General features: G+C 40.6%; 2 gene segments (V, D, J or C); both read left to right on the top strand.

Moving 5' to 3' along the window:
* LOC131517850 (immunoglobulin heavy constant mu-like) overlaps positions 1-27,922 on the top strand; it is a 136,683-nt gene that overhangs the window by 42,912 nt on the left and 65,849 nt on the right.
* Positions 26,478-27,145, top strand: LOC131517865 (immunoglobulin heavy variable 4-59-like). The segment is given in 2 exon segments: positions 26,478-26,605; positions 26,688-27,145. Coding segments are annotated over 2 exon segments (489 nt in total).

Here is a 27,922-nt window from a genome sequence, read left to right as displayed (position 1 = left end):
TAAATGAATGACAAAACTTTTTAAACTGACATTTGTAATGATATTATTTTTTTTCCCGATGCAATACAGGTACAAAGTACAGTATTTTCAACAACAAAAATCTCGCAAACTTAAGGACTTGCACTTCTCTCAGCATCCACAGAAAACCACTTTTAGTCTATAGCAATGTTTGTTTCCAGTGCTTTCCTCAATGCATATAGTTTGTGCTCTTACAAATACATTGTTGAACCCTACCCTCTCTTCTCCGAATATATTTTGATGTCCTATCCTTGAACTTTCTTCCTATTTCCAACATTCAATCTACATTTAAGATACTGCAGTCCATTTTTGTGCTAGATAATTCCATTATTTTAGTAGTATTAATGGCAAATTTAAATGGGCGAATCAGATACCCACTCACTGCCATTTCCTTTTTTATTTTTTTTAATTTAATGTTTGTTTATTTTTGAGAGAGAGATACAGAGCATGAGCAGGGGAGGGGCAGAGAGAGACACACACACACACACACACAAAGAATCCAAAGCAGGCTCCAGGCTCTGAGCTGTCAGCACAGAGCCCAACACGGGGCTCGAACCTACGAACTGCAAGATCATGACCTCCTGAGCTGAAGTCAGACACTTAACCGATTGAGCCACCCAGGTGCCCCCAAAAGTTTATTTATTTTGAAAGGGAGAGAGTGTGTGTGAGCAGGTGAGAGGCAGAGAGAGAAGGAGAGAGAGAATCCCCAGCAGGCTCCAAGCTGCCAGCACAGAACCCAACACAGTGCTCAAACTCACTAACCATGAGATCATGACCTGAGCCAAAGTCAGACACTTAACCGACTGAGCCACCCAGGTGCCCCACTGCCATGTCCTTTAAGTGTTGATGGTTAATGACATGACTCCTCAAACCTTGTTCCTGTACTCCTCTCTGTCCCTCCCATGCAGACATCCCCTGTGGCTGGGAAGGTCTCTCTGTAAGGGTCCCCTCCCTCCTCCTTAGGGCTCATCTACACTCCAAATGCACTGTTGGGTGATGAGTCTTCATCGCATAGGAATCTCTATTTTCTGTGTTTTTCTTTTTCTGATTTATCATCGTCCCATCATGTCTCCTGACATAACTAATAGCTTATGACGGCAGTCCCAAGATAGTGTATGAGGAAGTGTGAAGGTTCGGGCAATGTGACTTTTCTCCAGAGAAGAATGACATCACTGCCATGCCACCCAGAGTCAACGAGCAAGCAGGTCACAATACTCCGTCAGGGACGGATGTGTGAAGGCAGCTCTCTTATTCACAGGGCACAGGCTTGCAGTGGCCCAGGTGACAGCCTGGGCTGTCTCTCCTCAAAAGCCCATCAAGTCCAAATTGACCTAATCTGCACCCCAGACTATGGAAAGCTAGAGTTAGTTTTGTTTTATCTCTTCCCTAAATATATTCTTTAAAAAATATATTATTTTTTCAGATATCATTGCATACAGTATGCATAACTTTAAGGCATACAAGGTGTTGATTTGTCACATTTATATATTACAGTGTTATTACCACCATGTGGTTAGAGAGCACTTCCATCACCTCACATAACTATCATTTCTTTTTGCAGTGATAACAGCTAAGACCTAGTCTCGTAGCAATTTTCAAGTTTATAATCCAGTATTATTGAGTATAATTTCTATGCTCTGCATTAGATCTCCAGGACTTATCTACTAGTTGCAAGTTTGTACCCTTACACATCTCCCCAAACCCCCACTTCCCAGCCCTTGGCTACCAGGAGTTTTGTATTCCACACACAAATGATATCACACAGTAATTGTCTTCTTCTTAGAATAATGCCCTCAAGGTCCATCTATGGTGCATCAAAAGGCTTGGTTCCCTTCTTTCTCACGGTTGAACACTATTGTGTTCACATCTTCACCCATACCCACTTAGGTTATTGCCACACCTTGGGTGTTGTGAATAATGCTGCAGCAAACATGGGGGTACAGATGCCTCTTTGAGATCCTGTTTTTATTTTCTTTAGATAAATACCCAGCAGTGGAATTTCTGGGTCATGTAGCAGTTATATTTTGAATTTCTTGAGCAACCTCCAACTGGTTTCCACAGTGGCTGCCCCAATTTGCATTCCCACCATCAGTGCAAGAGGGTGTCTTTGCTCCACATCCTCACCAACACTTAACGTCTCTTGTGTTTCTGATAATAGCCATCCTAACAGGTGCATGGGGACACCTCATGGTGGTTTTGATTTGCATTTGATTAGTGGTACTGAGCATCTCTTAGTGTACCTATTAGCCATATGGATGTCTGTTGCTTTACAAGCTTCTCAGGAGCTTCCCTGATATAACCTGAACCTGGACCCTGTACTCAGAGACCAAAGACAGGGGCAAGACCCTCCAGGTTGGGAGGTGGCAGTTTTAATGAGCAAAGGAACTTACTTACAAGGTTTGTCTCAGGCATCCATGAGATGAGTGGTTTCTGTATCCATCTGCCAAATCTTAATAGTTTTCCTATGGAAGCCAAAACTGGATTTAGTCATGCATACTGTTCAGACAATCTCAGCACCACATCACTATCTCAAGGCTATAACCTTGGAGCATCTTCTAAGACCATTCAATCTACAGGGAACACACATTCCAAGGACAGGAGAAGAGGCATGGGGCCTCCTAGTGGGTGGTTTAGCCCTTGGGGCAACCAGTAGTCACATCCTCTCAATGACCTTCCTCCAAAGTTTACCTTTTGTGATCAGCTCTTATAATTTCATGGACCCCTCTTCCAGACTGTACCCTGAGCAGTCAGCAAAGGGGTTTCACTAGCATGGGGGTGGCGCCTGTGGTGGATGTCTGGCTGCATTGGAGGCAGATGCCACATCTACAATATGGAACATATTGGCACAGGCCAGCAGAGAAAATACAGATTAAGCAATGATTCCCAAAATCATTGACAACTTTTCCATCAAGATCCCCATGATCCAAATCATTGATCTATTAATTTCTCTAGGCTGGGGGTAGATCATAAAAGGCATTGTTTGTGAGCTATTTGATTCATAAATATGACATAGTAGCCAACTTGACAGGTATGAACACACAGCATTCTGTTTGGAAATGGCACCGGCATCTGATAAGTCCAGATCAGCATGCTCCCCTCCCAGGATCATGACTAAGGCATCTAAGATGCTGGCAATGTTGCACACAGCCACATGGTCATATGGATGTGTCACCACCTTGCCCAGTTCTCAGTGGTCCACCATTGTCCACCGTGACCCATCTGGCTTTCTTACTGGCCATGCTGGGCTGTTGAAAGTGTTGTGGTCAGGGCACATAAAACCCGCTTGGTGCAGGTCTCAGGTAAGTTCCATCTCTTTATGCCTGCAGGCAAGTTATATTGTTTGACAGTTAACCACACTTTGCAAGGCTGACACACTTGCCAGTTTCCAGTTGGAGTTTCCCATTAGCACTGGTTTGATTAACTTGGAGGCAGAATTCACCAATAGAGGCCTGCAGAGTTTGACTTTGTAGATTATCAATGCCCAGTATGTTCTCTGGTATGGGGCAGATTAAAAACCTCATATTCTCAGGAAGCATAATGCCCAACTTGCAGTGTCAGAAGGGACCTTCCTGACCATAACTGATTGGCTCTGTAGCCACCGATGGCACTGAGGGGGCCAGAAAACTTCTGAGGGTTACCTTGGATTAGAATGCATTCTGTTCCCGTTCTCACCAGAGCCATCATGTTGTGTTTATTTCTGAAGGACTTAGCGAGCTCAACATGGGGCTTCTAGTCAATCCCAATGGCCCTCACCTGGAAGTGGTTTTGTTCTACATCCTCTACCTGGGGAGTAGGAGGCACCCACCCTGAATAGGACTGTGTCCCTGAGGCCTCTGCTAGAACAGGTGGAGTATTAGGGACGGTAGGGGCAGACTGTTATTCAGGTTTTAGGGCTTTCCACAAGCCAACCAACACAGTGTTGGGTTGTTGGTCTATCTCTTTAGGTCCCAGCAGCAGTGAGGTCAAACCAGATTGCCTCTAGGGTATTTTTTCAGCCAGTGGGAAGGGGTTCTTGGTTTCTGAAACTCCTTCTCTATGTTGGGCCTTTCCCATAGCCATGCCCATTCCTGGGGTCTATCCATTTCCCCCAGATAGCAGTGGATTTCCCAATATCTTAAATATTTTGTCCCACAACTGGGTTCAGCATGAATATCAGCATCCCGTATCAGGTGCTGGGGGTGGACTGGATAATCTTGGTTTTTTATTCCTGCAGTGAGTGTGGCCTGATCAAGACTTTCAAAGACAGGAGTGTGGATTACCTGTTTTGTTCCCAGTTTCCTAAGGATTTTTTTATGTCACACCTGTAGGTTTTTAGGGTCCCATGTGCCCAGGAACATCCCCCACATTGGGCAAAGCCTCACTGAAAGCTAAGATCACCCAACCTATAAGGAAGTGAGTACTTTTGATCCCCTGAGAGCTATGCAGGAGCTGCTGGTGGGCAGCTGTGTGGTAATGTTGCTCTTCTTCTCTGCCCCCTGCCGGTCAGAGAAGTGCCATTGCCCCAGTTATTGCATAGCTACACCAAACATCCCTGGGCACTTTCTCTGCCCTTCTGCTGGGACTCACCAACTATGTCAATAAGCTCAGCAGGAGTGTGCTCTCTCATCAGGAACATTTCCTCAGCTGGGTGCTGCCCTACTGGCTGGGGTTGTGCTGTGCTTTTGCTTTCCTTTGTATGAGGGGTCAGACGGCATGGGGCATTTCATCTGTTTTCTGATGAATCATCACAGCTTCCTGCTCTTTATTTTTATCACCTTTCCATGGATTCTACCTCTTAACACATCATTCAAGCTTTGTCACAAGTGCTTAGACCTTAACCTGCCCCAATGTACACCCTCCTTGCTTTGCACAATAGCACACTGGCTTATCTTCCTGCTCTCCCATCCTGTCCACTAGGCCCGAGGCTAGCAGAGGAGTGGACAACCTCATGTCCTTCTCTACTCTCAGCTCTTCTTCCAACTTTTTAATTTGAGCTTCAGCCTCTGTTTGGACTTTGGTGGCCAGTTGATCTGCCTGTTGTGAAGGCCAGCCCACTGAGGCACTCATTCATTTCCCTCTTTTGCTGCAGTTTCTCAAATAAGTGCATTAGATTGGCTGGAATTTGGGGGATGTCCCTGTATTCGTGAGGTGGTCTCCAAGCATCTAAATATATGGGCCATCCCTCACTATATAGAAGTCATTTGCAGATTTGGGATTTCTCCCACAAATGCCTCATTCCCATTTCATTTGTCTCCTGGCTGGCTCACCAATTGTTGGTTCACAACCCCCCAAGAGGCTGCCTGGTATAATCCTTTAAAAAATGTCAATGTAGTTCTTCTTCCCATTTTTTAATAAAATATTTTGCTTTTTTTAAATTGAGTTTTCTGAGTTCCTCACACACTTTGTGTATTAGCCCATGTCTGATATATGGTTTGTAAATAGTTTGTCCCATTCCACAGGTTGAATTTTCATGTTGACTATTTTGTTGTTCAGAAACTTTTTGACCTGATGTAGTTTCACTTGATTTTTTGCTTTTGTTGCTTGTGATCTTGGTGTTGTAGCCAAAAAATCATCACCAAGTCAATTATCAAGGTTCTTCCCTATGATTTCTTCTAGGAATGTTATGTTATCATATATTACATTTAAGTATTTAATTCATTTTGAGTTAAATTTTGTGAGTAGTGCAAGATACAAGTCCAATTTCATTTTCCTATATGTGACTGTCCTGTTATAACAACACCATGTGTTGAAAACACTATAATTTCCTCATTCTGTGTTCTTGGTTCCCTTGTCAAATAGTATTTGACCTTATATATGACAGTTTATTTCTGGACTCTCTATTCTGTTCCTTTGTTCTACATATCTATTTTTAATCCAGTGCCATACTGTTTCAAAATTTTTTTAGTATTTATTTATTTTTGAGACAGAGAAAGAGAGAGAGACAATACAAGTGGGGGAGGGGCAGAGAGAAAGACACAGAATCTGAAGCAGGCTCCAGGCTCTGAGCTACCAGCACAGAGCCCAACACAGGGCTCAAACCCACAAACTGTGAGATCATGACCCAAGCTGAAGTCAGATGTTTAACTGACTGAGCCACTCAGACACCCCCAGCGCCATACTGTTTTAATTACTATAGCTTTAATGTAATGTGAAATAAGGAAGTGTGATGCCTCTACCTTTGTGGCTTTGGTTATTTGGGGTCTTCTGTGCTCCTACCCAATGGTGAGGATTGTTTGTTCTATTTCTGTGGAAAAGCCATTGGGATTTTGATAAAGATTACATCAAATCTGCAGATTCTTTGGGTAATATGGACATTTTAACAATATCAATTCTTCCAGTTATGATCAGAGAATATCTTCCCATTTATTTCTGTCTTCAATTTCTTTCATCAATATCTTATGTGTTCACAAGAGAGGAAGCCATCAGGGGCGCCTGGGTGGCGCAGTCGGTTAAGCGTCCGACTTCAGCCAGGTCACAATCTCGCGGTCCGTGAGTTCGAGCCCCGCGTCAGGCTCTGGGCTGATGGCTCGGAGCCTGGAGCCTGTTTCCGATTCTGTGTCTCCCTCTCTCTCTGCCCCTCCCCCGTTCATGCTCTGTCTCTCTCTGTCCAAAAATAAAATAAAAAAATGTTGAAAAAAAATTTAAAAAAAAAAAAAAAAAAAAAAAAAGAGAGGAAGCCATCAAAATCCTAGGGAAGAACACAAGCAACAACCTCTTTGACCTTGGCCACAGTAACTCTTTACTAGAACATGTCTCTGGAAGCATGGGAAACAAAAGCAATAATGAACTATTGGGACCTCATCAAGATAAAAAGCTTCTGCACACTGAAGGAAACCAACAAAACTAAAAGGCAACCGACAAAATGGGAGAAGATATTTGCAAATGGCATATCGGATGAAGAGTTAGTATCCAAAATCTATAATGAACTTACCAAACTCAACACTCAAAAAGCAAATAATCCACTGAAGAAATGGGAAGAAGACATGAATAGACACTTTTCCAAAGAAGACATACAGATGGCTAACAGACACATGAAAATATATTCAACATCGCTTATAATCAGGGAAACACAAACAAAACCATAATGAGATACCATCTCACACCTGTCAGGATGGCTAAAATTAATAACATGAGAATCAACAGGTGTTGGTGAGGATGCAGAAAAAAGGGAACACTTTTGAACTGCTGATGGAATACTGGTGAAGCCACTCTGGAAAACATTATGGAGTTTCCTTAGAAAGTTAAGCCTATGACCCAGGAATTGCACTACTAGGTATTTACCCAAAGGATACAGCAGTGCTGATTTGAAGGGGTACATGCACCTCAATGTTTATAGCAGCACTATCAACAATAGCCAAATTATGGAAAGAGCCCAAATGTCTATTGACTTATGGATAGATTAAGATGTGGTATATGTATACAATGGAATACTACTCAGTGATGAAAAAGAATGAAATCTTGCCATTTGCAATGACATGGATAGAACTAGAGTGTATTATGCTAAATGAAATAAATCAGTCGGAGAAAGACAAATACCATATGATTTCACTCATATGTGGAATTTAAGAAACGGATGAACAGTAGGGAAAGGAAGGAAAATGAGATAAAAACAGAGAGGGAGGCAAACCATAAGAGACTCTTAGGTACAGAGAAAAAACTGAAGGTTTCTGGAGGCAGGGTGGGCTAAGTGGGTGATAGGCATTAAGGAGGGAACTCGTGATGAGCACTGGGGGTTGTATATAAATGATAAATCACTAAATTCTACTCTTGAAACCAACACTACACTGTATGTTAACTAACTTGAATTTAAATAAATAATTTTTTTAATGTCTTATAGTGTTCAATGTATAGATCTTTCACTTCCTTGTTTAAGTTTATTCCTTGGTGTTTTGACCTTTTGATACAATTATAAATGGGTTGTAGTCTTAATTTATTTTCAGATCATTTCTTGATATGGTATAGAAATGCAATGGACTTAGGCATGTTCATTTTGTATACTGCAACTTTACTCAATTTGCTCATTAGTTCTAACAGTTATTGGTGGTTTCTTCCTGTTTCCTGTATTCAAGATCATGCCATCAGCAAAGACAGTTTCACTTCTACTATGATTTGGATATGTATTATTTCTTTTTCTTGCTTAACTGCTTAGACACTAATGGCTAGGAGTTCCATTATACAGAATAAAATGGCAAGAGTGGGCATCCTTGTGTTATTCCTAATCTTAGATGAAATACTTGTCAACCTTTTACCATTGAGTATGATGTTAGCTGTAGACCTGTCATATATATGCCTTGATTATGTTAAGCGATGTTTCCTCTATAACCAGTTTGTTGAGAGAGTTTATCATGAAAGGATGTTGCATTTTGTTCAAAGGCCTTTCCTGAATCTATTGGGACGATCATGATTTTCATCTTCCTTTTGCTAACGTGGTATACCACGTTGATTTATTTCTGGGTGTTGAACCATCCTGCATCTCTCTGGTAATTCCATTTGACCATGGTGTATGGCCCTTTTAATGTATTGTTGAATTCAGTTTACTAATATTTTGTTGAGCATTTGTGCTCAATAAATATTTTATTTGCTAATATTTTTTTGAGCATTTGTGCATCTATGTTTATCAGGGATATTGGCCTGTAATTGTCTTTTCTTGTCTTCTGTGGTTTTGGTCTCAAGATAATGCTGACTTCATAAAATTAGATGAAATTATCCTCTCCTCTTCTATTTTTTGGAAGAGTTCAAGAAGATTGGTATTAATTATTGTTAACATTTCTCTTAAGGCCAGTTTGGTGGTGATTGACTCCTTCAGCTTTGCTTGTCTGCAAAACTGTCATCCCTTTTCCAATTCTGAAGGACAATTTTGGTGGATAGAGTGTTCTTGGTCGACAGATTTTTTCTTTTAGCACTTTGAATATATGATGCTGCTCCCTTCAAGCATGCAAAGTCCATGGTGCAAAATCTGCTAATTATGGAGGTTTCCTTGCACATAACAAATTTCTTTTACCAATGGGGTGCCTGGCTGGCTCATTCAGTTAAACATCTGACTCTTGGTTTCAATTCAGATCACGATTTCACAGTTGTGGGATTGAGCCCCACATCAGGCTCAGTGTGGAGCACAGAGCCTGTTGAGATTCTCTCTCTCCCCTTCTCTGTGCCCCAGCCCGCTCATGGCTACATAAATATCAAATCACTTTTGAACACCCAAGAAATTTATCTGAGGACTGAAAGAGCAAAATTTCACAACTAGAGGTAGGAAAAAATGCCCACATCATGTAAGATAGGAGCTGTGAAGAGTTGATTTGGAGGAATAAAGAACTGTAGGTGCTATGAAGGGGAGGGAAACAGAATCATGGAGAGAGAGAGAGTGACAGCACGCATAGGGGATTGCACAAGAAAAATTCTTCCCCAAAATTATTGACTGGGAAAAGTAGAGGGGCTCACTACTACAAGTTTTTATAAGCAGCAAAGTTTGAAGTTTTAGAAGTCCACCATTGCTAGCGTCATATAGGTGGACCTAGTGGTGCTCCTGTGGGGAAGGAGGGCAGAGGCCCAGGAGCAGGCAGTGTGGTCTGAAGATCCCTTGACTTGCACGGGGAGAGACAGTTTCCCATCTTGAATTGCATTTTGGAGAAGCAGCATGGCCTCTCCGGGGACAAAAGAACTGGAGGTGCCAACAGCCACCCTGTTCCCTAGCATTGGAACGAAGACACTGACTGAGGGCAGCAAATGTTAGCATCAGCATTGTGCTACACTTTACCATAAACTCCAAACCGCTTCATAGTCATGCTACTGCTTTTATGGGGACAAACCAGCAAATAGCAAAGGCAAAGTGAGACCCTCCCCCAGAGGATCAGCATGGGTCTGCATCATGTGGGTCCCTAAAAATTTGGAGCTTGGAGTTCTGAAACCCAGCCACACATGAGATAAACTACAAGAGCACTGTGCCACCTGGCATGTGGGAAACTCTGATGCAGGCAGGATGAAGTCAGGGATCTGGCAGAAGGTGGAAATACAAGAGAGGTGATTGTTTGCTCTTCTGTGGGGGATTTCTGAACAGTGGTGGGGGTGAGCTCCCCATTGAGGACAAGAGAGCAGAGAAATGTCATTTTCCCTCCAGCCCATCAGCACTTACCAACTTCAGTGAGCAAAACAGTTCTAGACAGTGGAGGCCAGACCTGCTGACACCAAGCCCCACCCCCCTGCACCTTACAGGTGCATCTCCACTAGGGCAAGTCCTCCTGAGAATCAGAACAGCAGAACCCTGCCAAGGAAGGCCAGCACAACCCCCCTGCATGCACCAAGTTGACTAATCATATGCTGCCGCAAAGCTTCACCTTTCAGGGAAACAGGGTCTAGTTTCCTTTTTTTCCCTTTTTTTGGACCTCTTCTTTTTAAAAAAAATTTTTTTAATGTTTATTTATTTTTGAAAGAGAGAGACACAGTGTGAGCAGGGGAGGTACAGAGAGAGGGAGACACAGAATCCAAAGCAGGCTCCAGGCTCTAAGCTGTCAGCACAGAGCAGGACATGGGGCTCAAACTCAGAAATGGTGAGATCATGACCTGAGCTGAAGTTGGACGCCCAACCGACTGAGCCACCCAGGAGCCCCTTGGACCTCTTCTTAATATAGGCATTCTCTCAGGAGCAGGAATAAAACAGTCTTTCCTAACAACCACACACACAAAAAGGTGATCCAGATAAAATGACAACGTGGAGGAATTCACCCCAAAACAAAAAACAGGAAGAAGTCGCAGGCAGGGATTTGATCAATATATAAGTAAGATGCCTGAATGAGAATTTAAAACAATAATCTTAAGGATACTAGTTGGGGTTTAAAAAAGCATAGAAGATACCAGAGAATCCCTTGCTACAGAGATAAAAGAACTAAAATCTAGTCAGGTTGAAATTTAAAAATGTTATAACCAAGATACAAACCTAAATGGAGGCAATAAAAACAAAGATGAATGAGCAGAGGAGCAAATTAGTAATATAGAAGATTAAATTATGAAAAATAATGAAGTTGAAAAGAACAGGTAAAGAAGGGCAATTGGATTATTAATGTAGACTTAGAGAACTCATCAATTCCTTAAAGCACAGCAACATTCATATCATAGGAGTCTGAGAAAAAGAACAGAAATAAAAAGGAGCAGAAGGTTTATTTCAGCAAATTATACCTGAAAATTTCCCTAATCTGGGGAAAGACACAGACATCAAAATCCAAGAAGTAGAGAACTCCCATTAAATTCAAAAAATCCAACCATCAACAAGACACATAATACTCAAATTCACAAAATACACAGACAAGGAAAGAATCCTGAAAGCAGCAAGTAGAAAAAAAAACTCCTTATCATAGAAGGGAAAACAGATCAGGTTCCCAGCAGACCTGTCCAGAGAAATTTGGCAAGCCAAAAGGGAGTGCCAGGATATATTCAACATGCTGAATGGGGAAAATATGCATCCAAGAATTCTTTATCCAGCAAGGCTCTCTGTCATTCAGAATAAAAGGAGAGATAGAGTTTCGCAGATTAAAAAAAAAAAAAAAAACTAAAGAAAGGAGTTTGACCACTAAACCAGTCCTGTAAGAAATATTAAAAGGGACTCTTTGGTTAGGGGAAGAAAAGACCACAAGCAACAAAGACAAGAAAGAACAAGAGAACATTACCAGGAACACCAACCTTACAGGTAATACAATGGCACCAACCTCATATCTATCAATAATCACCTTGAATCCAAATGCTCTAAATGCTCCAATCAAAAGACATAGGGTATCAGAACAGATAAAAAAAAAAAAGACCCATCTATATGCTGCATGCAAGAGATTCATTTTAGACCTAAAGACACCTGAAGATTGAAAGTGGGGGAAATGGAGAACCATATGGGGGAAATGGAGAACCATACCATATGAATGGATGCCAAAATAAAAGTAGATTAGCAATATTTGTATCATAAAACTCACTTTTAAACCAAAGACTATAACAAGAGATGAAGAAGGGCATTATATCATAATCAAGGGATCTATTCATCAAGAAGGTCTAACAATTATAAATATTTATGCTTCCAACTTGGAACACCAAAATATATAAATAAATTAATAATAAACATACAGAAACTTATTGATAATAATATCATCATAATAGAGGACTTCAACATCCCACTTACAACAATTGACAGATCATCTAAGATGAAAATAAATAAGGAAATAATGGCCTTGAATGACACACTGGACTGGATATACTTAACAGACATAGTCAGAACATTCCATCCTAAAGCAGCAGACTATACATTCTTCTCAAGTTCACATGCAACATTCCAGATTAGATCGCATACTAGGTCACAAATCAGTCATCTACAAATACAAAGACTCAAATCATACCATGCATATTTTCAGATCACAATGCTATGACACTTGAAGTCAACCACAAGAAAAAATTTGAAAAGACAACAAATATATGAAGGTTAAATAACATCATACTAAAGAATGAATGGGTTAACCAGGAAATTAAAGAAGAAATAAATACAGGGAAGCAAATGAAAATTAAACATGACAGTCTAAAACCTTTGGGATGCAGCAAAGACAGTCCTAAGAGGGAAGTAATACAGGCCTACCTCAAAAAGAATGAAACATTTCAAATACACAACCTAACCTTACAATTAAAGGAGCTAGAAAAGGAAAAGGAAATAAAGCCTAAATCCAGGAGAAGAAGGGAAATAAAAAAGATTAGAGCAGAGGGGCACCTGAGTGGCTCAGTGGGTTGAGCATCTGACTTCAGCTCAGGTCATGATCTCACATTTTGTGAGTTCGAGCCCCGTATCGGGCTAGCTGCTGTCAGCATAGAGTCTGCTTTGGATCTTCTGTCCCCTTCTCTCTCTTCCCCTTCCCCACTGGTGCTCTCTCTTGAAAAAAAAATTTTTTAAAAGATCAGAAATCAATGATATAGAAACAACAACAACAAAAAAACAGTAAAACATAGAAACTGTGGGTTCAGCTTTTGGCTTTGTCCAGCAAAGCCAAAGATGGAAGAAAGGATTACTCAAGACTCCACAAGTCAAGAGAGGTGAGATGGAGGCTAAGGGAAATCTCCCTGAGCTGCTCTCAAGCTTCTGCATTTATTAGGCACAATTTATAAGGAAAACATCACACAATATGTTCGCGGTTACATGCCAGAAGAACACAGAAAGCATAGAAAACAGGCAAAAAAACAAAAACAAAACAAAAACAAAACAAAAAAAAGCATTCCCAAGACTACAACAGAGCAGATGCTGAAAACAGGGTGGATAACAAGATAAAATATTCCGTAGATAATGTGGTCTAAGGAATTCATGAGCACAGGCAGGAACCAACCCTTAAATACACTTTAACTAGATACTGGTTAGCTGCTTTCAGTATGGCCAGAAAGCAGTGTAATGTGTTCCCTATAATCTCTTAACCCAGAAAATAGCTATTTGATTTCCCACATATCCCCTTTTTTGTTTGAATAATCGTCTTGTTCATCGGAGTTGAGGAGGGCAATCAGTTGTCATTCATGACCTCTTGAGGAGGCCATTATTGAGTAGATCATTCAGAGGACTATGAGAAATACAATCAACATTAATAAGCAAAGAGCTCCAATAATCCAAATATGTAACTTGAGGCCAAGGAAACAGTAGGTTGGATTCAACCATTTCACATTGTCAAATAACTCGTGTTCCACTTGTATCTGTGTTTCCTGTTGAGTATCTAACAGTTGTCGATGCAGCTGGGAAGACAGAGCATAAATCTCAGACTGTAAATTGGTGGAAAAATCCTTGTAAGTGTTTTTTCACTAAATCCCAGGAGTGGTGAGACGTATTATACTGTAAGAGAGTGACACAAATATTGTCATGTTGCCAGTCACATTGTATATTTTGACGATCAGCAAGTGCCTGTTGGCAGTCCCCCATCCATTGGAGTGCTGCTTCTGCAGCTTGCAGTCTCTGCATGATACCATTATCAATCTGTGACTCCTCATTGCTTGGGTGATGTTAGTCATTATGTGATTGACTACTTTAGAAGTATGGATAGACTCTGTCAGGGAGACAGCTACAACAGAGGCTGTGGTAAGATGACAACCAATGAGATAAGGAAGACAACAAGCCATCCAACAAATCTTTTAGGCCTCCACTTAGAAATGGCTTGGGCTGGAGGGAGGAGCCAAGATGGCGGAACAGCATGGAAGAATTTTGTGTGTCTCGCGTCCATGAAATACAGCCAGACCAACACTAAACCATCCTACAAACCTAAAAAACTGATTGGAGGATTAACACAACAATCTGCACAACCTGAACCACCTGAATTCAGCAGGTACACGGCGCGGAGAGGTGAACTTGGGGAGCAAGAGGGAGCAGGAAGGGAGGTTTTTTTGTGAGCAGACAGAGGACAGAGACTGGCGGGGGTGGAGAGAATACAGTAAAACACCCCTCCCCAAAAGCAGCTGGAGAGAAAGTGGAAAATTGGAAACAGCCGCAGGGACTAAACTAAAAAGGGAGAAAGGAGAAAGGAGAGGGTTTAAATTCCATTAAGACTGTAAACAAGGGGAGCACAAAGGCTGCACCTCCGCAGCTCCATACCTGGCGGTGCTCAGGTGGGAAGGGCGAATCCCCAGGAACAGAGTGGGGTCCGGGAGGTTCTCAAGCTATGCGGAGAAAAGTGGTTCCACTGCTGGAAGGACATTTGGTAGAAACTGTTGAAGCCACCTGGTCCCAGCAGACCCCATAAAATGGCCACATTCACTGGTGCTGGAACAACGTCATTAAGGGTGAAGCCTGGTACCAGATGTGTGTTGTGATTTTCCATAATCCCTGAAAAGCTGCTGCTACACTGTCTCGTGAACATTTTCTGGGACGGGCTGGCACCTGTCCACAGTCTTGGGGCACCAGCAACAACAGGGTCCAGTGAGCATTGCTGGCTGCAGCTGACATTTACCCATTGCTCATTCAGCCATTGCTGGGTGAGACCCTCCCACAGAGGGAAGGAGGGGGTCAAAGCCACAGTCCTCTGGAAGTAAAGGTCCGGAGAAAACAGCCGCATCTGAGACAAAACTCAGGAGCAAGGTACTGCCTGGGGCCTGGTCACAGAGAGTGAAGGAGCAGGGAGTGGACAAGAGCTGAAGACAAAGGACGGGTGCGTGATTACTGATCCGGGAGAACAGACCAGGTAGCTGGGTGGCGCCATTTTCACCATTCCCACGCATGCACATATGCACCTACGAGCGCCACAACAATCCACACCAGTAGGCTAGCACCACCATCTAGTGGAGAGCAGAGCCATTACACTGAGCCCCGCCCAACTGGGCCAACTTCACTCTTCAAGAACACAAGTCTCACTGCCAGCTTAGTTTGTGGACTATAAAGTGCTACATAGTCTGACTTCTAGGGGAAAACGAAGTAATTTCAGTCCTACTTCAATCTGTTAGCAAGTCCATCTATTCAATTTTCTTTCTTTTGTTTTCTTCTCTTTTACACTTCTTTTCTTTTTCTTGATACAGAAAGAGAAAAAATTAATTTTTATTTTCAATTTTTATTAAAAATATCTGTCTTTAATTTTTATTACTATATTTTTTACTTGTGGGTAAATTTTTTCAATTTCTATTTTACTTCCATCATTTTATTTCAGTCTATTTCAGTGTATTCACCTTTTCAAAGTGTCAAACGATTCCTTTTTTCTTTTTCTTTTTTCTCTTTTTCATTTCTTTTCTTTTTCTTCAATTCAGAAAGAGAAAAACTTCATTTTTTTAAAATTTTTTAATGTTTATTTATTTTTGAGATAGAGACAGACAGAGCATGAATAGGGAAGGGTCAGAGAGAGAGGGAGACACAGAATCCAAAGCAGGCTCCAGGCTCTGAGCTGTCAGCACAGAGCCCGACGCAGGCCTTGAACTCACAAACCGTGAGATCATGACCTGAGCCGGAGTCAGAGGCTCAACTGACTGAACCACCCAGGCTCCCCGAGAAAAACTTCATTTTTACTTTCAATTTCTATTAAAAATATTTTTCTATAAAGTTTTACTATATTTTTTGCTTTTATGTAAATTTTTTCAAATTCTATTTTACTTCCATCATTTTATTTTAGTCTGCTACATTGTATTCACTTTTTGAATTTTCAAATGATTTCCTTTTTTTCTTTTTTAATCTTATTTCTATTTTTTCTTTCTTTTCTTTTTCTTGAATACAGAAAGAGAAAAAATTCATTTTTATCTTTAATTTTTATTAAAATATTTTTCTTTATTTTTTCCAGTATATTCTACTTTTGTGTATATTTTTTTCAAATTCTATTTTACTCCCATCATCTCATTTTAGTCTACTTCAGTGTATTCATTTTTTCAAATTCTCAAAAGATTTCCTTTTTTTCTTTCCCCCACCCTTTTTTCTCTCATCTGTCAAATCACTTTCAACACCCAGACCAAAACACACCTAGGATCTAGCATCATTTATTTGATTTGTGTGTGTGTGTTTAATTTTTTAATTTTAATATTTTTTAATTTTAATTTTTTTACCTCATTAATTCCTTTTCTCCCTTCAAAATGACAAAATGAAGGAATTCACCCCAAAAGAAAGAGCATGAAGAAATGACAGCCAGGGATTTAACCACACAGGTACAAGCAAGATGTCTGAACCAGAATTTAGAATCACAATAATAGGAATACTAGCTGCAGTCAAAAATAGATGAGAATCCCTTTCTGCAGAGATACAAGAAGTAAAAAATAGCCAGGATGAAATTGAAACTGCTATAACTGAGCTGCAATCATGGATGGATGCAGCGGCAGCACAGATGGATGAGGCAGAACAGAGAATCAGTGATATAGAGGACAAACTTATGGAGAATAATGAAGCAGAAAAAAAGAGGGAGATTAAGGCAAAAGAGCATGATTTAAGAATTAGAGAAATCAGTGACTCATTAAAAAGGAACAACATGAGAATCATAGGGGTCCCAGAAGTGGAAGAGAGAAATAGGGGTAGAAAGGTTATGTGAGCCAATTATAGCAGAAAATGTTCCTAACCTGGGGAAAGACACAGACATCAAAATCCAGGAAGCACGGAGGCCCCCCATTAGATTCAGCAAAAACCGATCCGCAACAAGGCATATCATAGTCAAATACACAAAATACTCAGGCAAGGAGAGAATCATGAAAGCAACAGGGAAACAAAGTCCCTAACATACAAGGGAAGACAGATCAGGTTTGCAGTGGACCTGCCCACAGAAACTTGGCAGGCCAGAAAGGAGTGGTGGGATATATTCAGTGTGCTGAATCAGAAAAATATGCACCCAAGAATTCTTTATCCAGCAAGGCTGTCATTCAAAATAGAAGGAGAGATTAAAAGTTTCCCAGATAAACAAAAATTAAAGGAGTTTGTGACCACTAAACCAGCCCTGAAAGAAATTTTAAGGGGGACTCTCTGAGGGGATAAAGGATGAAAATATATCTATATAAATAAATAAATACCAAAAGCAACAAAGATTAGAAAGAACCAGAGAACACCACCAGAAACTCCAACTCTACAAGTATCATAATGGCAATAAATTCATTTCTTTCAGTACTCACTCTAAACATCAATGGACACAATGCTCCAATCAAAAGACATAGGGTAACAGAATGGAGAAGAAAACAAGATCCATCTATGCTGTTTACTAGAGACCCACTTTAGGCCTAAAGACACCTTCAGATTAAAAATAAGAGGGTGGAGAACCATCTATTATGCTAATGGCCAACAGCAAAAAAAAAAAAAAAAAAGCCGGAGTAGCCATACTTATATTAGACAATCTAGACTTTAAAATAAAGACTGTATCAAGAGATGCAGAATGGCATTATATCATAATCAAGGGGTCTATCCACCAAGAAGATCTTGTAAACATTTGTAAACGTGTAAATTGTAAACATTTATGTGCCAAATGTGAGAGCACCCAAATATATAAATCAATTAATCACAAACATAAAGAAACTCGTCGATAAGAATACCATAAGAGTAGGAGACTTCAACACCCCACTCACAACAATGAACAGATCATCTAATCAAAAAATCAACAAGGAAAGAATGGCCTTGAATGACACACTGGACCAGATGGACTTAACAGATATATTCAGAATATTTCATCCTAAAGCAGCAGAATATACATTCTTCCCCAGTGCACATGGAATGTTCTCCAGAACAGTTCATATACTGGGACACAAATCAACCCTAAGTAAGTACAAAAAGATCGAGATCATACCGTGCATATTTTCAGACCACAACTCTATGAAACTCGAAATCAACCACAAGAAAAAATTTAGAAAGGTAACAAATACTTGTAGACTGAAGAACATCCTACTAAAGAATGAATAGGATAACCAAGCAGTTAAAGAGGAAACTAAAAAGTATATGGAAGTAAATGAAAAACATAACACCACAACACAAAACCTCTGGGACTCAGCAAAGGCGGTCATAAGACGAAAGTATCTAGCATTCCAGGCCTTCGTAAAGAGGGAAGAAAGATCTCAGATACACAACCTAACCTTATGCCTAAAGAGCTGGAAAAAAAACAGCAAATAAAACCCAAAACCAGCAGAAGACAGGAAATAATAAAGATTAGAGCAGAAATTAATGCTATCGAAACCAAAAAAACAGTAGAATAGATCAATGAAATGAAAAGCTGGTTCTTTGAAAGAAGTAACAAAATTGATAAACCACTATCCAGTTTGATCACAAAGAAAAAGGAAAGGACCTAAATAAATAAAATCAAGAATGACAGAGGAGAGATCACAACCAACAGAACAGAAATAAAAACAGTAATAAGAGAATGTTATGAGCAATTAGATGCCAATAAAATGGGCAATCTGGAAGAAATGGACAAATCCCTAGAAACATATACACTACCAAAACTGAAACAGGAAGAAATAGAAAATTTGAACAGACCCATAACCAGTAAGGAAATCGAATTAGTAATCAAAAATCTGCCAAAAACAAGAGTCCAGGGCCAGATGGCTTTCCAGGGGAATTCTACCAAATATTTATGGCAGAGTTAACACCTATTCTCTTGAAGGTGTTCCAAAAAATAGAAATGGAAGGAAAACTTCCAAACTCTTTCTATGAAGCCAGCATTACCTTGATTCCAAAACCAAAGACCCCACTAAAAAGAGAACTATAGACCAATTTCCCTGATGAACATGAATGCAAAAATCCTCAACAAGATATTAGCCAACCTGATCCAACAATACATTAAAAAAATTATTCACCACCACCAAGTGGGATTTATACCTGGGATGCAGGGCTGGTTCAATACCTGCAAAAAAATTAACGTGATTCATCACATCAATAAAAGAAGGGACAAGAACCATATGAGCCTCTCCATAGATGCAGAGAAAGCATTTGACAAAATACAGCATCCTTTCTTGATAAAAACCCTCAAGAAAGTAGGGATAGAAGGACCATACCTCGAGATCATAAAAGCCATATATGAATGACCCAACGCTAATATCATCCTCAATGGGGAAAAAAACTGAGAGCTTTCTCCCTAATGTCATGAACAAGACAGGGTTGTCCACTCTTGCTACCGTTATTCAACATAGTATTGGAAGTCTTAGCCTCTGCAATCAGAAAACACAAAGAAATAAAAGGCATCCAAACTGGCCAGGAGGAGGTCAAACTTTCACTCTTCACAGATGACATGATACTCTATATGGAAAACCCAATAGATTCCACCAAAAAACTGCTAGAATTGATTCATGAATTCAGCGAAGTGGCAGGATATAAAATCAATGCACAGAAATTGGTTGCATTCCTATACACCAACAATGAGGCAACAGAAAGAGAAATCAAGGAATTGATCCCATTTACAGTTGCACCAAAAACCATAAGATACCGAGGAATAAATGTAACCAAAGAGGTGAAAAATCTATATGCTGAAAACGATAGAAAGCTTATGAAAGAAATTGAAGAAGACACACAAACATGGAAAAGGACTCCATGCTCCTGGATAGGAAGAACAAATATTGTTAAAATGTCGATAGTACCAAAAGCAATCTACATATTCAATGCAATCCTGATCAAAGTGACATCAGCATTCTTCACAGAGCTAGAAAAAATAATCCTAAAATTTGTATGGAACCAGAAAAGACCCCGAATAGCCAAAGAAATCTTGAAAAAGAAAACCAAAGCAGGAGGCTTTACAATCCCAGACTTCAAGCTATACTTCAAAGCTGTAATCATCAAGACAGTATGGTACTGGCACAAGAATAGACACTCAGATCAATGGAATAGAATACAGAACCCAGAAATGGACCCACAGACATATGGCCAACTAATTTTTGACAAAGCAGGAAAGAATATCCAGTGGAATAAAGACAGTGTCTTCAGCAAGCGGTGCTGGGAAAACTGGACAGTGACATTCAGAAGAATGAACCTGGACCACTTTCTTACACCATACACAAAAATAAACTCAAAATGGGTGAAAGACCTCAGTTTAAGACAGGAATCCATCAAAATACTTGAGGAGAAAGCAGGCAAAAACATCTTTGATCTTACCCGCAGCAACTTCTTCCTCAACACATCCCTGGAGGCAAGGGAAACAAAAGCAGAAATGAACTACTGGGACCTCATCAAAATAAAAAGCTTCTGAATAGTGAAGGCAACAATCAGCAAAACTAAACAGCAACCAACAGAATGGGAGATGATATTTGCAAATGGCATCTCAGATAAAGGGTTAGTATCTAAAATCTACACAGAACTTATCAAACTCAACACCCAAAAAACAAATAATCCAGTGAAGAAATGCGCAAAAGACATGAATAGACACATCTCCAAAGAAGACATACAGATGGCCGACACACAAAAAAATGCTCAACATCACTCATCATCAGGGAAATACAAATCAAAACCACGATGAGATACCACCTGACACCTGTCAGAATGGCCAACATTAACAACTCAAGCAACAACAGATGTTGTCGATGATGTGGAGACAGAGGATCTCTTTGCATTGTTGGGGGCAATGCAACCTGGTGCAGCCACTCTGGAACACAGTATGCAGATTCCTCAAAAAACTAAAAATAGAACTACCTTATTACCCAGCAATTGCACTACTAGGCATTTATCCATGGGATACACGTGTGCTGTTTCACAGGGACACATGCACCCCATGTTTATACCAGTAGTATCAACAATAGCCAAAGTATGGAAAGAGCCCAAATGTCCAATGATGGATGAATGGATAAAGGAGATGTGATACATACACACACACACACACACACACACACACACACACAATGGAGTATTACTTGGCAGTCAAAAAGAATGAAATCTTGCCATTTGCAACTACATGGATGGAACTGGAGGGTATTATGCTAAGTGAAATTAGTCAGTCAGAGAAAGACAAAAATCATATGACTTCACTCATATGAGGACTTTAAGAGACAAAACAGATGAACATAAGGGAAGGGAAACAAAAATAATATCAAAACAGGGAGGGGGACAAAACAGAATAGACTCATAAATATGGAGATCAAACAGAGGGTTACAGGAGGGGTTGTGGGAGGGGGGATGGGCTAAATGGGTAAGGGGCACTAAGGAATCTACTCCTGATATCATTGTTGCATTATATGCTAATTTGGATGTAAATTTTAAAAAATAAAAATAAATAAAATTATTTAAAAAAGAAATGGCTTGGGATAATTCAGCTAATTCAGAGGCCACTGGACCCTTCCCAGGGCCTTACTAGATTTACTGGCAGCCAAATTTGAGGCTGTTTTTTTAGGATCAACATTGTGAGATAGAAAGTTTGGTAACATGATGGCTGATACAGGCTGTGTACCAAGCCAGAGGAGATACTTCAAAAACATAATGTGGGTTGTCAAATGTTATATTAACTGACTTAAAGAAAGGAGGATCTATGATGTGAGGCCAACACAGTGATGAAAAAGCAGTAGCAGTCTGGATAAAGAAAAAGATTAAGCAAATCATACCTTACCCAAACTCTGAGAAACCACAGCTAAATATATGCTAAAAACCTTTTTTCTATGGTAGATGGCGCTCTGACACAGTGCATGACTTTGGTGGCATGTCGATGGAGCTTCTTAAGTTGTCCCAGGTGACATCATATACCTTGGTCGTTTGCGGGCATTGTCCCCCCTGTTGTCCTTGTAAGGACAAATTGGCCATCTGAGGAAGAGAGTTGAAGAATCAACTCCTGGTATGGTTTAATCAGACAGGCAGAAACCCAGTGGGATCCTGATGGGAGAAGAAGACATCCATATGCCCGTCCCCATGTTATCAGTTCATATGGTCCTTTCCATGAATATATGTCTTTAAGTAGCACCTTGGCTCTGATATTTGAGCTGGGAGATGGTACAAAATGCTGTTGGGAAGCTGTGAGGCCATGGGAATCACAATTTTTAAAAATTTAGAATGTAGAAGCTTTTATATAGTGAATTCCATGGGGAAGCATTTTGTGCTTTCCCTCTTTTGTTTGTGAAGCATTTGTTTTAAAGTGGCATGTGTACATTCTATAATAGCTTGTCTGGTAGGGTGATATGGTATGCGCATAATGTGTTGTATATTCCAACTTTGGAACAATGCCTTTACCATGGAGGAAAGGTATCCAGGTTGTTGTCAGTTTTAATTTGTTGAGGTTTACTGGCTTGTGAAAGTGCATGTAAAAAAATGAAGAGTGATATTTTTTGCATTTTCTCCAGTGTGAATAGAGGCCATTATAAATCCTGAAAAGGTTTCCACAGACATGCGGATATATTTGTGATGCCCGAATGGGGCATAGTATGTCATATCAGCTTGCCAAAGCTTATTTGCATTTAGACCTGTGGGGTTTATTCACCATTGCTGTGTCCTGATTGCTGTTGACAGTCAGGGGCAGCAGCAACAATGTGTTTCTCTCGAGTAACTGTGAGATGGAATTGTTTAATAAGGGACTTATAATTTTGATGAAAAAAGTCATGAGATAATCGAGCAGTGTTAAAAGCTATATTGTAGTCAACAAATTGGTCTGCAAACTCGTTTCCTTCTGTTAAAGGTCCAGGTAAACCTGAATGTGCTCTTACGTGAGTGATAAAAAGAGGGTATGCTTGTTCACCTAGCAAGGCTTGCAAAGTTAAAAATAATGACAATAAGGAGGGATCTCTTAATTCCCTAACAGAGGCCTGTTCTATATTCTTTATCACATAAACTACATATTGAGAATCTACTACAATATTAATAGGTTGGTTAGGAAATTGTTGTAAAGACATAATAGTGGCCTTTAATACTGCTCTTTGAGTAGATATTTGAGCATTTTTCACAGAGCTAGAACAAACAGTCCTAAAAGTTTTATGGAACAATGAAAGACCCCAAATAGCCAAAGAAATCCTGAAAAAGAAAACCAAAGCTGGAGGCATCACAATCCCAGACTTCAAGCTATACTACAAAGCTGTAATCATCAACACAGTATGGTACTGGCACAAAAACAGACACATAGATGAATGAAACAGAATAGAAAATCCAGAAATGGACCTGCAACTATACAGTCAACTAATCTTCAACAAAGCAGGAAATATCTAATGGAAAAGAGACAGTCTTTTCAACAAATGGGGTTGGGAAAACTGTACAGCAACATGCAGAAGAATGAAACTGGACCACTTTCTTACAATATACACAAAATAAGTTCAAAATGTATAAAAGACCTAAATGTGAGACAATAAACCATCAAAATCCTAGAAGAGGACACAGGCAGCAACCTCATTGACATCAGCCTTAGTAGCTTCTTACTAGACATGTCTCCTGAGGCAAGGGAAACAAAAGCGAAAATGAACTACTGGGACCTCATCAAGATAAAAACGTTTTTGCACAGTGAAAGAAACAATCAAGGAAACTAAAAGGCAACCTACAGAATGGGAGAAGATATTTGCAAATGACATATATGATAAAGGGTTAGTATCCAAAATCTATAAAGAACTTATCAAACTCAACGCTCAAAAAAAACAAATAATCCAGGGAAGAAATGGGGAGAAGACATGAATACACACTTTTCCAAAGAAGACATCCAGATGGCTAACAGACCCATGAAAAAAATGCTCAACATCACTCATTATCAGGGAAATATAAATCAAAACCACAATGAGATACCACCTCACACCTGTCAGAATGGCCAAAATTAACAAATCAGGAAATATCAGGCATCAGCAAGGATGCAGAGAAAGGGGAACCCACTTGCACTGTTGGTGGGAGTGCAAACTGGTGCAGCCACTCTGGAAAACAGTATGCAGGTTCCTCCGAAAGTTAAAAATAGAACTACTCTCTGATACAGCAATTGTACTTCTAAGTTTTTACCCAAAGGAAACAAAAATACAGATGTGAAGGAGCACATGCACCCAATGTTTATAGCAACGCTATCGACAGTAGCCAAATTAAGGAAAAAGTCCAAGTGTCCATAAACTGATGAATGGATAAAGAAGATGTGAGACATAGATATATATGTGTGTGTGTATATATATGTATATACACACACATATATAATGGAATATTATATATATATATATAATGGAATATTATATATATATATATATATATATATATATATAATGGAATATTACTCAGCCATAAAAAGAATGAAATCTTACCATTTACAGTGATGTGGATGGAGCTAGAGAGTATAATGCTAAGAAAAATATCTCAATCAGAGAAAGACAAATACCATATAATTTCACTCATATGTGAAATTTAAGAAAAAAAAAACAATCACATTGGGAAAAAAGAGAAAGGAAAACCAAGAAACAGATTCTTAGCTATAGAGAACACACTGATGGTTACTAGAGGGGAGGTGGGTGGGGGATGGGCTAGATGGGTGATGGGTATTAAGGAGGGCACTTGTTATAATGAGCATTATATGTAAGTGACAAATCACTAAATTCTACTGAAACCAATATTACACTATATGTTAGCTAACTAGAATTTAAATAAAAATTTGAAAAAAAATATGCAGAGAATTCTTCAATATGACCATAAGAAACCAGCCCAGTGTAAAAATGGAGAAAAGATCTGAACAGACACCTCACCAAGGAATATATATGTAGATGGAAAAGAAGCTAACTCATTGCTAGTGGAAATCCAAAATGGTATAAGCACTTTGGAAGACATCTTGGCAGTTTCTTACAGATCTGAACCAAACTGAGGACGCAAACCAGCAAATGTCTTCTTACTTATCTATGGGACTAAATTGGAAATAATACCCACATTAAAGTCTGCACCTGAATGTTTATGGCAGCTTCATTCATAATGTCCTTAATATGAGCATGAACAAACAAAATGTGGGACATCAACACAATGGAGTATTTACTAATCGTGTTGCTCTTTCTATAGAAGTTCTCATTGTTCTCTGGTATTATATCAACTTAGTCTTCTAAGCCTAAAACATAATTTCAACTTTATTAGAAACTCCCAGGTGGTTTTTCATTCCTATATGCATTCACCCTTTTAACAACATTCTACTCATATTGGTTGAATTCATACCTTCATTTTATTAACGTATTTTTCTACCTCAGATAATGTATTACATAGATTGTTTATTTCTCTCTTCCATTCTCTGTACAGATTTCCTGTCCAAGTCTTTGTTTCCTTTTCTTCTTCTCTGTGTAGTTGTTTTGGAGATCTCTTCTACTACTTATAGTAGAGTGTTCCTATCTAGGAATGACTCACAAGAATTCTGACTAAAGAATCTTTGTATGTTGTGGCTTATAGAGATATCTTGAAGGAAGTTGGCTTTTTAACTGGGGACCCCACTTTTCAGGCAAAGTTATAACTTTTAAATTAAATATCATGTTTCTCACCTGAATAGATATTCATTTTACTCCTGGTAGGTAATGGCCTGACTGCCAACTCTCTTGACTCTCCAGAGTGGAAATAGAATGGGAATGCCAATGTCCACACGCAGAGGTCTACTAGACCTCCTTTCCAGTGGGGTGTCTCCTCTCCACCTTCAGGGAAACTTCATGACCTGAGTCCAGACACAGCCACCAATCCTTCTGCCCTGCTCCTCATATGGATGAGCTCCTTTTCTTATGTAAATTCTGGAGTATATCTCCTAATGCCCCCTCCTAAAGATGGAGCACTGGAGATCCTATCCATTACAATCATTTCCAGGACCCCATATCTGAATGGAGAAGGAGAATGACCCAAACCAGGCAGGCAGTCAAGGGCCTGGACTCTGGACCACTGCCTCATCCTCCGTTTCTGTGAACAGTTAGCCCTGGAGCTTGAAACTTAGTCCACAGTTGCACAGCCTGACAATAGAATATAAGAGAAACTTGGTAAGGTTTCCAAATTTTCATCAACTGCAACACTAACCCTCTCAAGCAAACAGGGCCAGAAATCAGCACAGGCAGAACTGGAGCCCAGACCACTAGGACCAACCTCAGTGGGTCCCCACACCACCCAACACCAGGACACCAGGAACTGGCGACAGTCACCCGGGTTCAGCATTTTTAATGCCTCCCCTGCTCCACGGGACCCACATGCAAATCACCTGAGGTGCTCCCAGAAAAGACCCGCATCACAGGCAAAGGCCAGTGTGCTGGGTCTCCATCCAGAAGACAGAAATGCAGATGCTGTGTTCCCTCCTCTGCCTGCTGGCAGCTCCCCTGGGTGAGGATCTGGGGGCTCTGGGATAGACTAGGGCCTTTCTGTGGGATGAGACAGACTCACCATGACTCTTCTTACCCCCCAGGTGTCCTATCTCAACTTACACTTCGGGAGTCCGGCCCAGGACTGGTGAAGCCTTCACAATCCCTCTCTCTCACCTGCATTGTCTCCGGAGGCTCCGTTACCAGCAGTTACTACTGGAACTGGATCCGCCAGCGCCCTGGGAGAGGGTTGGAGTGGCTGGGGTACTGGTCAGGTAGCACCAGCTACAACCCGGCTTTCCAGGGCCGCATCTCCATCACTGCTGACACAGCCCAGAACCAGTTCTCCCTGCAGCTGAGCTCCATGACCACCGAGGACACGGCCGTGTATTACTGTGCAAGAAGCACAGTGAGGGAAAGTCAGTGTGAGCTCAGTCGCAAACCTTGGTGCAGGGACCTGGAGGGGCTGGGCTGCAGGCGCGCTCAGGATCCACAAGAGGGCGCACAGGACCTACCAGGGGAACTAGGGACATCAGGGGGTGCTTAGGGCCCCTTACCACAGGGACCAGCCCAGAAACAGGGGCAGAGCAGGAGTGAGGTCCTCACTGTCAGTAACTGGAGCTTTCTCTTCCTGGCACTCTGATCCTATGGGGACCTCCCTTTCTTTCTTGTTTGCGTGCTCTTTTGTTTCAGTCCCAGTGTGATGTTTGGACCATGCAGATGATGCCATTTTTCACAATGTGTGGGAAGTGTTCCAAGAGGTCAACGCATCAGTGCTGTGTCTCCCCTTACTTCTTTCTCCGACACGTTCTTGGTCAGACCCCTGGTAGCTCATCGGAAATAGAAACGCTGGCATATTATCCATTTTATAATATTAGAAAATTATACTTGAAATGCTCTGCCAATCTCTACAGGGTTACCTTCCCTTTTTGGTCCTCAGATTGCCCACAGCCCTTCTTTCCTTGGTGTATAATATGGCTTCTAACTACAAGACATCATCACAGGAGCCCTCACCCCTGGTCAGGGCACATTGTATAGGGTGGCATCTTGCTCCTTCCTCCTAGGGTCCACTTGCCTCTCTGGCATTCCACGAGGGTAATTTCTGAGCTCCAACCTGGCGAGTGAAACACTCAGACCACTTCACGGACAGCAGGGGCTCAGTGTCTGGGTTACCACTATGTCCACAACTGCTTCCAGTGAGTGGGCGTCTCCCACCTGGCTTCTTGGTGTGAATGAATTACAGCATCCCACCTAAGTCCAGCCTCACAAGCTGTGTGGCTGTTCCCATCCTGGGTGCATGAAAGCCACTTCGGAAATGCAGGGGGATATTCTGATTTCA

Source organism: Neofelis nebulosa, chromosome 7, assembly GCF_028018385.1.
Source record: "Neofelis nebulosa isolate mNeoNeb1 chromosome 7, mNeoNeb1.pri, whole genome shotgun sequence".
Classification (NCBI taxonomy): Eukaryota; Metazoa; Chordata; class Mammalia; order Carnivora; family Felidae; genus Neofelis; species Neofelis nebulosa.
Note: the sequence above shows the minus strand (reverse complement) of the source record. Positions and strands in the feature narration are given on the sequence as shown.